The sequence below is a fragment of the Pezoporus flaviventris genome, unplaced genomic scaffold (assembly GCF_033815535.1).
Source record: "Pezoporus flaviventris isolate CSIRO_AGI_PZ_B2104156 unplaced genomic scaffold, CSIRO_AGI_Pfla_v1 ptg000093l, whole genome shotgun sequence".
Taxonomy (NCBI): Eukaryota; Metazoa; Chordata; class Aves; order Psittaciformes; family Psittacidae; genus Pezoporus; species Pezoporus flaviventris.
In genome coordinates, this window is record NW_026892641.1 from 2493853 (window position 1) to 2510229 (window position 16377).

Here is a 16377-nt window from a genome sequence, read left to right on the forward strand (position 1 = left end):
GCCTCAAGTAGGAGGCAGACCAAGATGTTCACCACACTCCAGCATCACTTAGGTGAAGGTAGGCCATTGCATCCCATAAAAGGGCATGGGAAATCAGTGTCCCAACACTTCGTTAAGCTCTGGCTTACTTTTCATTAATGCTTCTTACTAATGAACCCAAGCTCTGCTGTAGGTAGACGATGATGCAGCTACCTCTGAAGCAGGACACTGTCACGACCCCATAGCACAGAGAAGCTCTGAGACTCTGGTTGCCTTTTATAGGTCAAGGTAGCTTGAGCTGCACACAGCACAGTGCACCTCTGAGCTCTGGAGTCATCAGGGCACCTTCAGAGTCCTTCCTCATCCTGGTGCATACCTGCAGGAGAAGGACACATTAGATCTGGAAAGACAATCCAGGAGAGCTCCCAGTGGGTTCCACAAGGCATCCAGAAGCTGTCCTGCTATTGCTTTTCATCATTTCAGCTGGTAAGCTTCTACAAGACCAGCATTGAAATCAGTGTTTCTCCACTAAAGCCCTGCCACGGTAACAGCATATACATGAAATAGAGCTGTACTCATGACTAGATAAGTCCATAAAGCTCACTTTCATCCCTGTTATTTCATCCCATAAACAAAAGATGGGACTTGAGGCTCTTACAATGTTCCTTTTCACATGTAAGCACAGACCACTGTAGGACCTTAGGATCCAGCCTGCTCCATCCCAACAATCCTCACACAGCAGCCCTACAGTAGTTGCCACAAGTGTACTCCAGCAAAAGGCAATGCTACCCTCTGGTGCTTCCTAGCAGAATAACCACTGCCCACTGTTCAAGAGCTAACACAGGACCTGCAAGGCAGGGATGCTATCATGCTGCTTCCTCACATCCCTCCAGACAGGCCAGCCTATGTGTATGGGGCAGCTTTGTCTCTGAGAGTGCCATAGCACCCCAGGTTCCCTCAAACACTGCACTGGAAAGAGATGTCCAACGATGCTGACTGCCTCACCCCAATAACACAGACCACCTTCACCATGGAAAGCCATTAAATGCACACAGCAAGGGGCAAGGGGCTGTGCTCACACTCATCTCTGCAGGCAATGGAGCTGTTTCCTTTTCCTCCCCCTGTTAAAGCTGTTGCTGACTCTTTTCAGTGTAAATTCCCTCCACAGGAGAAGCAATTAAAGGGAACGGAGGAAGAAGCTAACTGTTATCAAGTCATTGCTTTGCATGAGGAGGGCACATGGAGACTTCGTGGCAGTCTTTGTTGGCCCTTCACACTTGATTAACTCGCATTTGCAAGGCTTTTCTTCACTTGCATGGAGCTTTTTGTCATTCATTTCTAATACGTTCTCAGAAATGGAGCCCTGGCCTGCCAGCACAGGCAGGACTCGCATTAAAATAGGCTGTGGTTTGGTTCCTAGGGTTGATTTACCATTCCTGTGGTAAACAGCAGATTACATTGTTTGCGATGCTTCATAAATCCCCTTTTTGTTAAGTGTGTGTTTGTATTTAAGTGGAGCTTTCCCCTGTGCCTGTGTGCATGCGCGATCATAATAGCTACGTTTTCCTCTGACAGTACTTGTTTTTCATCTCGTTCTTTCCCTACCTTCCTCATTTTTTCCATCTCTTTGGCCCTGCCTCTGCTCTTCACCAACAAAACCTTCCTTTGGTTGCCAATAACTTGCTCTTTGAGGATTCTTTCGAGCTTACTAATGTGGCTTCAGAAACACCTCTAAGAACTTCCTGCAAGTTAAGAGATCACCAGAAAGAAAAGGGATCTTACTGAGGAAGATGCACAAAAAGATGCATGTTTCCCCTCAGTTACAGCTGCAGAGATTCCAATGATGTATATTGTGAGGGTTGTCTTCTCTACCATTTCCTAGCCTTAGCCTAGATTCTGGTTATATACTAGATATTGGGGTTTGGAGTATCTGTCCCAATGCACTTCTTGACTGAATCTCTTCAAAACAGAGATTCACGACATAAAAAGGCATCTATCCCATGGCAAGAGTGGAACAGATGTATAACACCTCATGTTACAGCTGACTCATCACAAACAGCCTCCGCTGCTTGCAATGTAAAGCACTGTGTCAATAAACGCAGTCTCTGCATATGTCAAGAAACACAGTGTGTAAATAAGAGATGTAAAAAGCCACAGCAAAGACCAGGGAGCATACTCATTCAAAGGGCTTCTAAGCCAACATATAAACTTAAGTAATGATTTCTAAGTTTGTTTAATAAGATCCATAATCTCATGGGGTTTGGGTCTTTGAATACCTCAGAGGGCTCAGGAGAACACTGTGATACTTGGACTGGCCAGTGCTTTGTACCCAGGCATTTCAAGGCAATGGCAAGTACAAATCCAGCTGCGGAGAGAGGAAGGATGCAGGCTTGAGACGCATCACTAGAGAGTGTAAATCTTCATTTCCACATCTGTTTCCTAGCATTGCACAGGAAAGATAGATAACAACTTCTTGATAGGCTGTTGTTTAAAAACACCGAGGAGACCACTGAAAACCAGCAATAACTTCCTGCTCATACACTATACAGTGACAGCATCTTTGCATGTAAAGGGCCTAAAATATCATGTTTAGACTTCAACTCATGAATGATGTAAATTCAGGGGTTAATGGGTTTGATGTTAACTGCCCCTCAGGTGCTGCCAATGAGAGCTCCTGCCTCCATCACCCTAGAAATGCAGTTGTGATGCCTATAAGTACCTTTCCCAGCAGCAGCTAGGAGCTGCTGTTTGTGCTGGTATGAGGTGCTGGAAGGGTTCTCTGTATGATCTGCATTAAAGCTTCAGAGGAACCCAGGCAGATACAGGTATTTGGCTGGAGATTGGGTATAAATGCTTGCAGAAACATTGATAATGCCTTGAAAAGCCTAGAAAAACAAGTGGAGGGGCTGCTGCTCTGCCAGGTCCAGAACTGTGTGTCAGTGCTGGCATCTGCTGTTCCCTGCCTTGAGACTGTTCTCTTTCCCTTCCAAATGTCTGGTCCCTTTTTAGAGCATAGCTGTCGCAGGCTGCTGTTTTGCATTGATTAGTACTGGATCCACATACCTGTGCATCACCTGGCAATGAAAACGGTGCCCAGACCGATGCACAGGCAGATTTTAGCCCCATTTGCTGGCACATGCAGAGCTGTTTGTGCTGGCTGTGTCATCTGCAGGAACACAGCTGATAGCCTATCTGCCATCAACCTGCTGGGACAAAGCTTCCTCCTTCAGAGTAACAGTGCTGGAACACCTGAATCAGCAGAGTGAATTTGCACTGATTCAGCATTCCGTGTTGGCACAGTATCTCCAATCTGGAAGTGGGTATTCAAGGCCTGGATGTGAGCTTCTAGTTCCAGTAAATGTAATTTCTTTGACTTGCAAGAGTGCCAAGACTGTCTAGAGAAGGTAATTGGCTTTGGGGGTCCTATTTTGCCTTACTTAGGGGCTCTTTTTGAGGCTCTTGAGGGTTGGAAGCTGAAGCTTGAAGCCCTACGGACACAGGGCTGCAATCTGACCCAGGATGTTGATGACATTTTCCTGCTAACCACAAGAACCTCTGTGCAGAGAGCGGCAGAAAAGCAACGCTTAAAAATGCGTAAGGAGCCAGCCTTATTGCCTTAGCTTTTATAGCTCTTTCTGACCACGCGTTCCAGTGCAAACTAGCGTGCTCCCTTTGGAACTGTTCCTGGCAGAGGAATGGAAACTGCTGAAGCGTTTGTTCTGGGAAAAGAGCAGCACAAATGCGGAGAAGATGAAACCAGATGTGTTTCTGTACAAAGCCACTTCAGGGGGTGCATGCGGTGGGGAACTTGGGGATGCCAAATCAGAGCACACAGGGCTGATCTCCAACTACCTATAATAAAGGAAATGAAAGGGCCTCTTGTCTTCAGCTGAGCTCTACAGCAGCCTGTGGGCTGCTGGAGCACCCTGGAGTCCCAGCTGCTTTGCAGCTCTCTTCAAGCAGGGCTGCTGCACCTTTGCACATCCAGCACCATTTGCCCCGGGTGAGTGGCTCCAGCACCATCCAGAACCCTGCCGTGCATCGCTTTGGTGAGACAAGCTGAAGTGAGAGGGGGGTTCTGTGATGGTGAGGATTGTCATCAGATACTCTAATGTAGGACCCGCTTAGAGCTTCCTACTGCAGTGTTTTGTCATGCAGCTGTGCGGAATGGGGTATCCTTGTATGATGGAGACTTTTCTTTGTTCTTTTAGGCTGCTTTGCTGTCCTCGACGTTGGAGATATATTGTGGTGGGTTCGTCTCGCTTAGTTTTGGGTTTCTTGCAGCATATTCATGTTGGAGACAGCTTTGGACCCCAACATCTGGAAAATCAATGTTCTTCCTGTGCAGGTACAGCATCTGTGATTGCCCTTTTTTCCTGTCCCATCACTCAGTGTTCTGGTTCCCCATAAAATGATTTTTCAATCCCTGTACTATACTGATAGCCATTTTCACTGCCTGTTTTCCTGTTTCTTATGCTCATACAATGGCACCTTTTCAGCAGCAGTTGCAGTTATCGCTGCCACAAGGTGGTTGTGTATTTGTTCTGGGTACTCCCAAGTGGAACCTCGGGTATCAGGAGGTGGTATCCAGGTAAGTGACATTGCTATACTACTGCAGACAACTTATGGGGGAGTGCTCCAGAGGTGCTTCGGTCCCTTCCCAAGTGGAGTGCAGGGCCAATGGGCACCCTGTCTGGCCTGGAAGTGGGATGCCCTTGAGGGACCAGTGTAGTTCTTCACTGGGTGTCTGGGTGACTCTTTCTTTCTCTTTCATTGCTAACTTTGGCCTATGGCTTTGGGTGTCTCTAGACGAAAGCGCAGGGATTCTTCCTGATGATGCTGTCTTCATCTACAATCTGTTTCCTAGAGACAAGTGTTTCAAATCAGAAGGTCGGCCTGGATGAAAAAGGAAGGAATTTCTTCAGGACATGGTTCTCTGTGGCAATACTGATGCACGGAGGTATGAAGTGACCCACTTCGTGTCCCTGAAGGAGACTGTAGAAGAGATGGAGACTCAGGCTTCCTAGCTCTGCTGCAAGAGCCTGGGGAAACACAAGGTTCTCCAGCCTCCTAAGCAATCAGAAGCAGACAACAGTGGGTAAAAAGCTGCCTGGGAAATGCTTGAAAATCCCCCTCTGCTCCAAACCATTTGTCACATGGGCTGGGAGGAACCAGTGAGTGACTCAGTACAGCGCAGGGCTGGCAGATGCGGCTCTGCACGGCCAGATGTGGCTGGGAGCATGATGCTGTTTGTGGCTTGGTGCAGAGGAGAAGGGTAAGGACCAGAGCCGGGGCTTGCCCAGTGCCTCCAGGGCGAGCTGACATCAGGCAGTGCTGTCTGCCCCTTTGCCCAGGCACCCAGTGCAGCACAGACTGGCTGGCTCCTATCAGCTGCAGGGAAGGCAGGGAGCAGGGGAAGCCCTTCTGCCCAGCCTGGGTACACGCTCCCATTGTCCCCACTAACAATGGGGGAGACAAGCGAGTGCTGGAGCTGATGACACAAACCCAAGTGCGGCGAGCAGCTGGCTGGATGCTAAAGGGAAGCTCTGTGCGTGCTGCAGGGACAGCCCCTGCCTGTCCAGCACTGCCAGGGTGAGGGCCAGGCCTCCCAACAGCAGAAACGAGCTCTGTTCTGTGCCTGTATTTAACCTGCCTGTATTTTACCTGCCTCTCTCCAGCCTGAGGAGCCTCCTCGCTGGCTGGGAATCATCCCCGGGAACCTGTGTGGTGAGAGCTGACCACCCTGCCCCAATGGTTCCTTCATAAATAAGGAATGCCAATAAACAGTTTCCATTCCTTAAGGCCCAGCAGGTAGGAGGAGAAAATTCAGGGAAGCTGTTTCCATTTTCTGTAGCTTGCATTATTCATGCCTCCTGAGACACAGAGGGGAAAGCTAGGCTGGTGATGGAGAGCAGCAGTGCTGTGCTCTATGCCTTTCTCTATCCGGCATCACCCTAGGAGGGCCCTAAGAGCTTCTCCTTTCCCACACAGGCAAATTTCCCCAAGACAAAGGGGTTTTAAGTTACTCTGGTAATCAATCAGTTGCATGCCTGGGGCTTCTAATGCTGCACAACCTGGCATCAGTGGGGTATTCCCATCGACTGCCGTCCCGATGCAGGACAGGGGGTGATGGTGTGTCACAGGGGAAGGTGTTCAGCAGGTTGAAGAGGGGGGTTTCACCATCTGACGTGCATCTTTTCCCAGATCCAGCTGTCCGTTCATGTCAGCTCCCATATGAAGAGCCCGTGGGATGTGGCACCGTTGCAAAGAGGCTGAAGGCAGGCCCTCTGGCCACTCACCCTGCAGGTAAGAGACCCAGACCTCCAGACTCTGAGCTAGGAACCAAGTTATCTGCCTGGCTTAGTTGGCAGGGATGCTTCTCCTTCTCCCAGGAATGAGTTTCCCCCTGAGCTCAGCAGAGGTCAGGTTTGCAGGGCATGGTCCAGAAACCAGCTTTCCTATCCCACCAGGACGCATTGCTGGTTGCAATGGGAGGCAGCGAGGAGTCTGAGCAGGCAGCCAAGCACCATTCCCACGCAGTCTGAGGAGCAGATGGAGCAAGCTGAGAGCTTTGTGCCTTAGTCAACCCCTCTTGCAGGCTGAGTTGGCTCCTCCTGTCCTGGCTGGCTCCCACCAGGATTTCCAAGTCTCTTACAGGAATAGTGTAGCAGCTCTGGGAATGAAGGGCTAGAAGCAGAGATGGTCACCCACCCTCCAGATGGATATCAGACTGCAAGGAATTGCTCTGCAACAGGCAGGAGAGCTGTGCTGCTGGGACCTTGCCTGGTGGCTCCCAGACACTGACAGCAACATCAGGTGAAGCAGGGGTTTACTATGGAGCATCCTACACTGCAGTGCATACTCACTGCTGGCAGCCTCCCAGCAGGGTCTCCCTTCAAGACAAGCCACCAGGACAAGCAGGAGGGTGCAGCATCCCCACTGGGCACTCTTGCATGACTGCGTGTCAGCATGGAGCCAGGACTTAGGTATCCAGACCCTGCAGGCAAACAGGGAGGCACAGAGGGAAGGGAGGGATGTTTCTGCTGTCAGGTGTGTCAGTGCAGGGACTGGAGCCGATTCCTCTAATAGCTGATCTCTGTTAGGTCTTCAAGTCTCTGGGGCTTCTCAGTACCCAGGATCCAGCCATAAGCAGGCAGAGGTACCATGGAGGAGCCCTTCGCACTGCAGGCAAGGCGCCCGGCAGTGCTGGGGTGTTGTGCCAGCCATCTCCTTTGCTGGGCTAATGTGGCTGCTCCAAGCACAGCAGAGGCCAAGGAGCTTGCTGCAGCAGCAGCCCTGCTTGCCCCTGTTTTCCATGGCTGTGTGCTGCGTGCAGGAAGGAGGGGAGCACAGTCTCCTCCACCCCTGCTCTGTGCAGTGGTGCCACAAAGCCCAAGGGCTTTGTATCTGGGCCATGCTACATATAGCATCCGTGGGGCCTCGCTGGGCTCCCAAGGGCCTTTCTGTCTCTCCAATCAAGGGCAAAGCTCTTCTGCAGCCTCAAAGACGGGGTGGGAAGGGCCTGGGTTTGGCTTCATGCAGTGACAAGCATAAAGACTTTGCCACCCTCCTGTCAGCTGGAGCTCTGGGGCCAGGCAGAGCAGGGACATGCAGGGGCAGGCACTGCGCTGTGAAGCTGGTGAGCGTATCCATCAGTCGAGCCTAGAGCTGCAATCTCTGCCAGATCAATAGCACTGATTCTCAGACGCCCTCCCTTACTCCTGTATCCCGTAACTCCTCAGCTCTAATGGCCTAGGAGAGGATGCCAGGGGTTTCTCCCCAGGAGTGCTGCCCCAGATCCCGTTGGCTAGGACCTAATGTCTCTCCTCCCTTGCAATTAGCAGTGGGGGAGCCAATGATTACTGGTAGGGACCGGCTGCTGCGTAGGCATCCTGCTGTCATGTTTTGAGCAGGACCCAGTGCGATGCTGTGCTGTGATTCATGAGCAGGAGGGAGAGACGCTCCCTTTCCTCTCGTCTTTGGGGGTAGGCTGAGGGCAGGGGGAAGATGTTCCTCTTGGGAAGGATGCGCACCTCTCTCCTGGAAGGGCATCCCCTGCAGCAGCATGTCCTTGGGACAAGGCCAGGTTTTAATTGCTGCAGCAGCACCAGGCACTCGAGTCACGGTCCTCAATCAGTGCCTCAGCTTCTAGCCTACCCCCTGCTGCTACTGGGGATGGTCCTAGGGCGACTCAGAGCAGTGATGCCCCTGACGCACTCCATCAGAGCAGAAGGACTCCCCACATGCCCTGGCTTTCCCTCCAGAGAGGAGATAGGGGAAGTTCAATTGATCTGAGCTCTTAGGAGAGCTGCGCCCTGCCTCTGCCTGTCTGTCCTGCCACATCACCTGTGCCTGCTGGTAACTGCACTGTCTGGCTCCCTCCTTGCCCCTGTTTATGCCTGTCTGTCTGTCTCTGCCTGTCCCCTGCCACTTCAAATGCTGCCTGCACCCTCTCCATTTCTCTGTCATGATTAGGTTTTCCCCTCCTCACCCACCCTTTTCTTTGCCTTGGAGCACGATCTGGAGGCCTCTGCATTAGGTGTGACTTGGGGACTGATTTTTCCCTGGTGTATGGATAGCAGCCAGCCTGCAATCTGCACTGAAGGGGCTACCCAGGGAGAGAACCTCTGCAAGGAGCCTCCTGCAAGTACCTAGGCAGGACGTTCGCTGCCAGCACTGCCCAGAAACTGCACAATCATGCCTGCCTCCACAGCACCATCAGGCAAGGATCTGAAGGGAGCTGAAGTCTCTTGCAGTGCAGTGGTGCTTGGGCAACCGCGTGCCTCCAAAAGCCAGTCCCTCAAGCCTGAATTCCCTGGTTGCCTACGCTTGCATAGCTAGGAGTGAGGGTAGGGATGCGGAGCTAGATACAAAAGGGACATGTGTGTGTGCATGGTTATACCACAGCTGTGTTTGGATGCAGCCCTCATGCTTGCATGGTTTTTGCACCCTAACAACGTGGCAACGCGCCTCTTGTTCTTGTCTGTTTGCGTTGCATCAATCTGCTTCCAGTCGTTAGTGATGGCTTTCTGTGTCAGTTTGCCATGCCTTGAATCCCATCCTCAGCCAGCACTGTCAGCTTTGTATACCCTGGGTTACCATCCTAGTTGTGTTGCTACGCACATGTGGCAGTGACCACAGCCTGGGTCCATTCAGTATGCAGATAGGGTCAGACCTTTGCCCTCCCCATGGCAGCACACTGGGAGTCCTTCCTGAGCATCATGGCCTGTTTCCAGCCCCATTTGGGGCAGCATAGCCAGAGCCAAGATTCTGTAGAATTAGCAAAACCCCCCTGCACAGCCAGCTCAGCACTTGGGTGTCACCAGGGATCAGGTTCTGCTGGAGCAGAATATGACTTCTCCTATCAACTTTCACAGTGCCAGCCCTTTTCTGCAGAGCCAAGGGCTGCGGGCAGAGGTGAGGACAGGGCAGGCCCTTCTGCATGTCTCTGCTCCTTGCTGGGATGCTTTGGAGCACAGACTCCTAGGAAGAGCAGCTCCATGATGCTGCCATCCTCTTCTGTCATCTCCACTTGGCCCTAGAGCAGAGAAGAGCTCCTTTGCCCGGCTGTTTACTGGGTTCAAAGACGTTTTGCACACAAGCAGCTCTCCTTAGCCCCTTCCCAACCATGCAGTGCTGGGAGCTTGTGGGGAGCAAGCCCTTGTTTGCATCCTCACCGCCACCAGCTCTGGGCTTAAAGCTTAAGGCTTGCGGCCAGTGGTGGTTCCTGCGTGGTGCATGGGTCTCCGGTGACTTGGTGTCCGCTGCTCATTGCACACCTGAACTATAGCCATTTGGGGAGGGCCAGTATGTCCCCTCTCCTCAGCAGAGCTCAAGCCACGCTCTTCTGTCCGCTTCCAAAGCTTTCCTTTCCCAGCAAAGCAACACCCGTATTGCCGGGAAGGACGAGGGCTGGCGGCTCTTCTGCAGAATGTGGTGTTCCCATGGCGATGGGGATGTGTCACCCTTCCCGCTTTGCGCTAAGAGGAACGGGGAGGGGATGAGGGGAAGGGGCCGAACAGGACCCTCCTGTGCCCCAATGAGGGGCCGCCGGGGGGCTTCCTCCCTCCCCGGGCACCCCCAATGCCCCGCACCCCCCCCCCCCTCCCGGGGCCGGTTCGGCCGCATCCCGGGGCGGGGCCGGTCCGCAGAGCCGATCCCCCCCCTCCGCACCGCTCCGCAGGGCCGGGGGCCGAGCCTCCGTGACGCCGCCCGGCACTGATTTGCTGGGGCCGCCCGCCCGGCCCGGCCCAAACTGCGGGGAGCGCCGAGCCGCCCACAGCCCCGCCGGGCAGCACCGGACAGCGCCGGCAGCCCCGCGGGCGGCAGCGCGGACAGCACCGGACAGCGCCGGCAGGTAAGGCACGGCCCGGCCCCGCCGCACCGAGCGCACCCGCCGCTGCGGTGCCCCTCTACGGGGCGGGGAAAGGGGAGGGTCGGGGCCCCAAAGCGGGAGCCGCTTGTCCTTGCCCGGGAGGGATGCGCTGCCCGCCGCGGGGACTGGGTACCGGGATGCTGCTGCAGGGCGGCGCTCCCCGTTCTTCCCTTCCCTTCTTCCCTCCGTCCCTCCCCTGCAAAGGCTCGGGACTGCGGCATTCCTCCACGGGCACGGCGGCGCGCATGCCCGCTGCCTGCGGGGTGGGCAGCTCGCACGGAGCCCTCCTGCCCCGCAAGGGCCCGGCAGAGGTGTTGCCCGCTTCGCTCTTCCTTGAGCATCCATCCACACGGCGTAAAGGGAGACCCCCGGTACCCTTGTTCCCAGGTCTGCAGCCAGGTTCCCGTGGTTTATCCCAGCCCACCAGCCTGGCTCTCTTCTGCCCCGATGGCTTTGTTTGTCGTGGGGGTGGGCACGGAGGTACCACCATCATAGCGTGGCCCCACGTAGGTGGTAGAGACCACGTTAGAAAGCTGTGCTCTGCAAGAGCTGGGGTTGCTCTAATGCTATCGTTCTTGGGAGATCTGTCCCTGCGCAAAGACCCTGGACTGTGCAGCAACAAGAGTTATCTGGCACCACTGTCGGGAGGAGAGGTACAAAGGATCCAAGGGGTCATGAATCCAGAGCCTGGAATATCTGAGTGCTTTTGCACATAGAGGGGAGGAAGCCCCCTTCTGTGGGAGCTTATTTGCACTGATTTTCCGGAAGAAAGCCTGGCTGTGACCTAGATAGTGTCCCAGGACATTCAAAGAGGAGTGGGTCAGAGCTGAGAAATAACAAAGGAAAGGACAGGGGCCAGTTTCTAGGCACCCAGAGGAGACCCGAGTAGTCTCCTCCATCATGCGTTTGCCCCCATTTGCACCCTCTTGTTTGTCAAGACCAAGCAGAAGGGAATTTTTCTTCCTGGCCAGGGTTTGGGGTTGCAGAGATCTTTCACAGCTCCACAGTGAGCAAATGGGTTTGGTATTTCCTCCTAGAACATTATATGAAAGACTGAAAATATGCTCAGAAGAATCATCCAGCTGGCTGCAGTGCAGAGCTCTTCCCTGGATGCTTAGTCAGGCTCAGAGGGAGCAAACCGGTGGCCTGCTGTGCCCTCTGCCAGCCCGGAGCCCCAAAGGGTGGTACTTCACCTCCTCCTCTTGACCTGGCTCCGCATCCCCAGCCTGGAGAACCGGCCGCAGGATGCGGTGTCCTTCAGCCCCGGTGTCTGCTTTGCTGCTCCCCCACCCTCTGCCTCCATTCCGCATGTCTGCGGCTGGATTCCCCATGCGGCTGCTTGGCTGGGCTGCAAACCTTTAATTGATTCCTTTCAGCCACATTGGAATCCCAGCAGCCCTGCGGCTTTGGCAGCACATCCACAGGCCTGAAGAGACATGGGCTGGGGACCCAGAGGGTGGACTCTGCCACCCCAAAGCCCTTCCACGCTGTAAGCTGGGCAGGCTGGGCTCAGCCCTTGGAGACTCGGTGCCATCCTTTGGCAGCCTTGGCTCCGTGTCCAGCTGCCGTGTCCCTTCTTCCCGCTGCTGTTGGCCCCTTTCCCTCGCTGCATCGCAGTGACTCATCCATGCTGAGCTCACCCGCTGGAGCTGCAGGAGGGCTGGTGGCCTGGCGCCCGCCGGCACCGACGGAGGGTCCCTCACCTGGCAGCCCTATGGACATCATGGGCAGGCACGGATTCCTCCTGCCTGGTCCCCATCCCAGGCACGGGGCAGCAGAAAGGGAAGGCAGCGCACGAAGGCCGTGCTGCAGGTCCGTGCCATGCTTATTTAATGTCTGGTGTGGGGATACAGACAGGGAAAAGAGTGTGGCTGGTGCTGGCTGGGGTTATGGGAAGGTGATGCTGGCCAGACACATAATCCCTCATTTCCTAGCTGGCTGCAGGGCCGGCCAGGCCCTGCACAGTCAATCCACCACCATGATGAGAAGCAAGCTATAGAGCACCATAGAGGAGAGCCAGACTGCCTACCTGTGCCATGTGTGCCCGTTTCTGTGTGCTGGGTTCAATGACTAACCTCCTCTCCTTCTCTCTGCCCAGGCTCCCCTTCCAGTGACAGCCACTGCTGGGCACCTCAGCGGAGAGATGAACCCCACCGTCGGCATCGCTGTCATCCTGACAGGTAGACACACATCCCCTCCCTTCTTTGCAATGAGCTCAGCCCAGCGCAGCCAGGCGAGAGCCAGGAGGCTATGTGGGCATCCCCAGTGCTTGTATCCCTTGTCCAACCCCTGCTTGCCTCTCCCAGTCCTCCAGGCTGCCCACTGCCAGATGATCAAGGACCTGAGTGCCTGCCTGCTGGGCCAGAGCCTCCGGGTGGACTGCCGCTATGAGAACAAAACCAGCAACCCCCTGACCTACGAGTTCAGCATCACCAAGGACAACAGGAAGCACGTCATCCACAGCACCATCAGCGTCTCGGAGAACATCTACCGCAACCGAGCCAACGTCACCATGCACAAGAACCTGGTGTGCCTCTACCTGCAGAGCTTCACCACCAGCGATGAGGGCGTCTACATGTGTGAGCTGAAGGCCACCAACGACTACACCGGGAACCAGATAAAGAACATCACCGTCATCAAAGGTGAGATGGGCAGCCTGGCTTCAATCCCTCTTTCCCACCTGCTCCTTGGCTTGGCAGGGCCAGCAGAGAGAACCAGAACCCCCGATGGTGTCCCCAAATCCTCCTTGAGCTGTTTCCCAGCCCTTACAAGCCCTTCATACCGCAGGCAGAGCCATCAGCCCCACTTGCTCTGCCTTGACTGCTTAACCCTGTCTCTCCTGGGCCTCACGTGTCTCAGGTGTCCTCCCATAGGGGATGCTTCAGAGTCCCAGCAGAGGGGACAAGTCTGCTGGGGAAGGACTGAAGAGGGATGTGGCTTTTCCACACTTAGGCTGTGCAGGAGCAGTCCTCCATCTGCAGAGCCCTTTATCTGCTCTGGTGCCCATCCCCTTGTCACCCCAGTCAGGCAAAAGCAGCGTTATGCTTCCCCGGGTCTCTGCATGGCCCCAAAAGCTTTGAAGGGCACAAGGTGGGAGGGGAAGCAGGCAAGGGGCCAGGATGAGACTTGGTGCTGTTCTGAGGCCAAGGTGAGAAGCTGAGTCCCAGCACCCCTTATAACACCTGATGCCTGCTCCTGAGGGATTTCACCGTGGCTCTTCTCTCCCTCCCCATCCCCTGCCCTCACAGACAAACTGGAGAAGTGCGCCGGCTTCAGCCTCTTGATCCAGAACACTTCGTGGCTCCTGCTCCTTCTCCTTTCCCTGCCTCTCCTGCAAGCCGTGGACTTCGTGTCCCTGTGAAAGGAAAAGCAGGCACACACACACACATACACACACACGCACATGCACGCACACACCGAGCACCCCAGCAAACCCGCCTCCCCTGCCAGAACGCAGCCCTTGGAAGGAGAAGCTGAACCATTTGGAACCAGTGAAACCTCTCTCTGTGTTATCTCTATATAGCCGTGTATAACGCTCCCCACCGTCCGGTGCCAAGGCCCGCCGTCACACGCACACATGCCCCGCTCCGAAGCATGGTGGCTCTGCTAGGCAGCATTGCTTCTCCCATCGCTCCTCCCCGCTCGGTAGGCCGGCTGGTTGGGAGCACTGGAGCCTCAGCCCCACACAGCCCGCTTCTCCCCATCCCTTTGGCTTTTGGGGTTTACCTGTTCTCAACTGGGGAAACACAGCAGGATCGGCAGGTAAGAGAAGGAGGTGATGCGAGAGCGTGCAGAGGGGTCCCCGTGCTGGGTGCTGTGCCCCTATTGGAGATGGGGCTGTGTGTCCCCAGCCTGGCCGGGCTGGGAGAAGAGAGGGGAGCAGGTTTAGGAGACACCATCAAATGACCCTGCCTCCTTAGGGCTCTTTCGGGGCCCTGGGGAGGGGGCTCACAGCAAACGTGCTTTGGCAACAAGTATTTCCTAATCTGTCTTTTACAGCCGAGCTGGAAGTGAGGCCTCCTCCAGGCATCATCTGGTACCTTTGGGCTGCCCAAGCCACAGACACCACTTGCTCTCACCCAAGACCAGCCCTTAGCTGTGACGAGAGAATTGCTGCCAGCACCAGTGGAGGCAAGCAGAGCCTCTCTGAGCTAGCCACAGCCCCGCATTGCCCCTACTCCTCTCCCTGTGGTCCCCAGAGCTAGATCCAGGCAGGCTGGTGGGGAGGGCACATCTCAATGCCTGGCCACAGCTAGGCTTATCAGTCTTCCTTCAGCCCCACCATGCCGCTGGGAGGACCCTGTGTACCCCTTCCCTTCTCCTTCTTCCCTCTCATCATTCCCTGTCTCCACTTAAGAACAGAATAGGATGTAAGGGCAGCCCAGCTGGCCATGGGGAGAGAGACCGAAGGGCTGGTCCTGCTGTACCCTCACCCAGGAGAGGGCACAGGAGCAGGCAGGAAGATGCAGGCAGGAGCATCCTGATCCATGGGGTGACCCCCAGCCCCGCTGAGCTGCCCGTGCAGCCTGAGCTGTGCCACCACGGCTGAGAGCAACCCACAGCAGCTGCTCCCCACGCCTTGTGAGCTGCCTCCTACCTACCCCCCTGCCCGTTCCCTGCCCGTCCCTGCCTGCTTGCTTGCTGTCTAGTGCTGCTGAGGCCGTGTATAGCTGAGGCCTGGCTGCGCCCAGCTCCCTGGGCTTGCTGGTGAGCGCTGGGGCAGGTGCAGAGCCCAGCCAGCAGAGCGCGGATGCATCTCGAGTCTCATTTTTGGGTGACCATTTGTAGTTGTTTTCCACAGCTTTGTCGTAAACCAAACTCTGTCAAAGGGGGGGGGGGGGGGGAAGAACCCTACGAAAAGCAACAACAACAGAAAAAAAAACACCTTACCCTGCAGGAGTGTTCCTCTGTCTGCACAATAAAACCCTAGGTTGTGTGTTGGAGCCGCGGCCACCCGTGTGTGCGGTGATGGGGAGAAGGGCCCGGATCCAGCCTGTGCTTTCAGCCCCCCATTTGGGGGGGGGGGGGGGAATGACACACCCTTCCTGGGCAACCCACATCCTGCTTCCAGCAGGAGGGATAGAAGCAGGCAGGGACAAGTCTTGCCTTCCTGGGGTGATCCCCTCCTATGAACCCAGAGCAAGGACCCCTGCACCAAGTCCCTTTGCCCCATCCCGTCATCCCACCCCGGTCCCTATGTCCCATACTCCGCTCTGGAACCCCAACCCTCCTGGCCCCATTGTGAGCTGAGGGCCAGGGCATTCCATCATGCCGGCAAGGAGGCAAAGCAGGGTAGGTACAGCTGGGTACCCCGGGATACATCCCGGTCCAACCATCCCCTGGGGAGGGAATTGTCAGAGCCGGGAGTGTGTGTGGGAGCAGGGCTGGGTGTGGATTCATGTGCTAGAGCCCCTGGTGCTGGGTCTGTCATGCCAGGGTCCTTCCTGCACACGCTGCCCATGGGGATGCCAAGGGCCCCTACGTCTCCTAGAGCAGCCACACACTGCTCCCTGCCCACGGTCACGATGCCACCCTGGGACCGGGGGCTATCCTCCCCCTCCCGTTTGGGAGTGGGGCCCGACATTACCCACTGACCCCACTGGTGACCCTATAGCAGCCTCCCAGAGTGACGCCCAGACGCATCCCTCCCTGTTTAAGGGCTGGAGGCAGGCAGGAGGGCCCCAAATGCCACCGTAATTACATCCCTGCTAATTACCCTCGGCAGGTGCTCATTGAGTCACGGCCGCTCCGGTGCCGGCACCGTGAGGCCACAGCGCCCTGGGCGGGTCAGGCGTCGGGGAGCGGTGCTGGGTGGGTGCCCCGGTGTCCCCACGGTGCTATGAGGAACGGGTGCTCCTGTGCATCACCGCCACATCACCCACCCCGTGCCTGCCTCTGATGCAGGCTTAGGGGACTCTTCTCCCTATGTTTTGCCCCAAGGGAGCGTCTCCTCCCCTCACCCGGATGCTCTACTCCAGTCCTCAGTGGGAGCCATGGGTTTTCTGCCTTCTTGACCCCCGCAC

At 55.6% G+C, this 16377-nt stretch overlaps 1 protein-coding gene across 1 annotated transcript; it reads left to right on the forward strand.

The window, feature by feature from the left end:
* The first annotated feature begins 10179 nt into the window (after positions 1 to 10179).
* On the forward strand, positions 10180 to 13851 carry THY1 (Thy-1 cell surface antigen). The gene is made up of 4 exons (XM_061476038.1): positions 10180 to 10336; positions 12453 to 12534; positions 12661 to 12996; positions 13603 to 13851. Exons 2-4 carry the CDS (start codon positions 12498 to 12500, stop codon positions 13713 to 13715), a joined length of 486 nt encoding a protein of 161 aa, XP_061332022.1. The 5' UTR covers positions 10180 to 10336; positions 12453 to 12497; the 3' UTR covers positions 13716 to 13851.
* The last annotated feature ends 2526 nt before the right edge of the window (positions 13852 to 16377 follow it).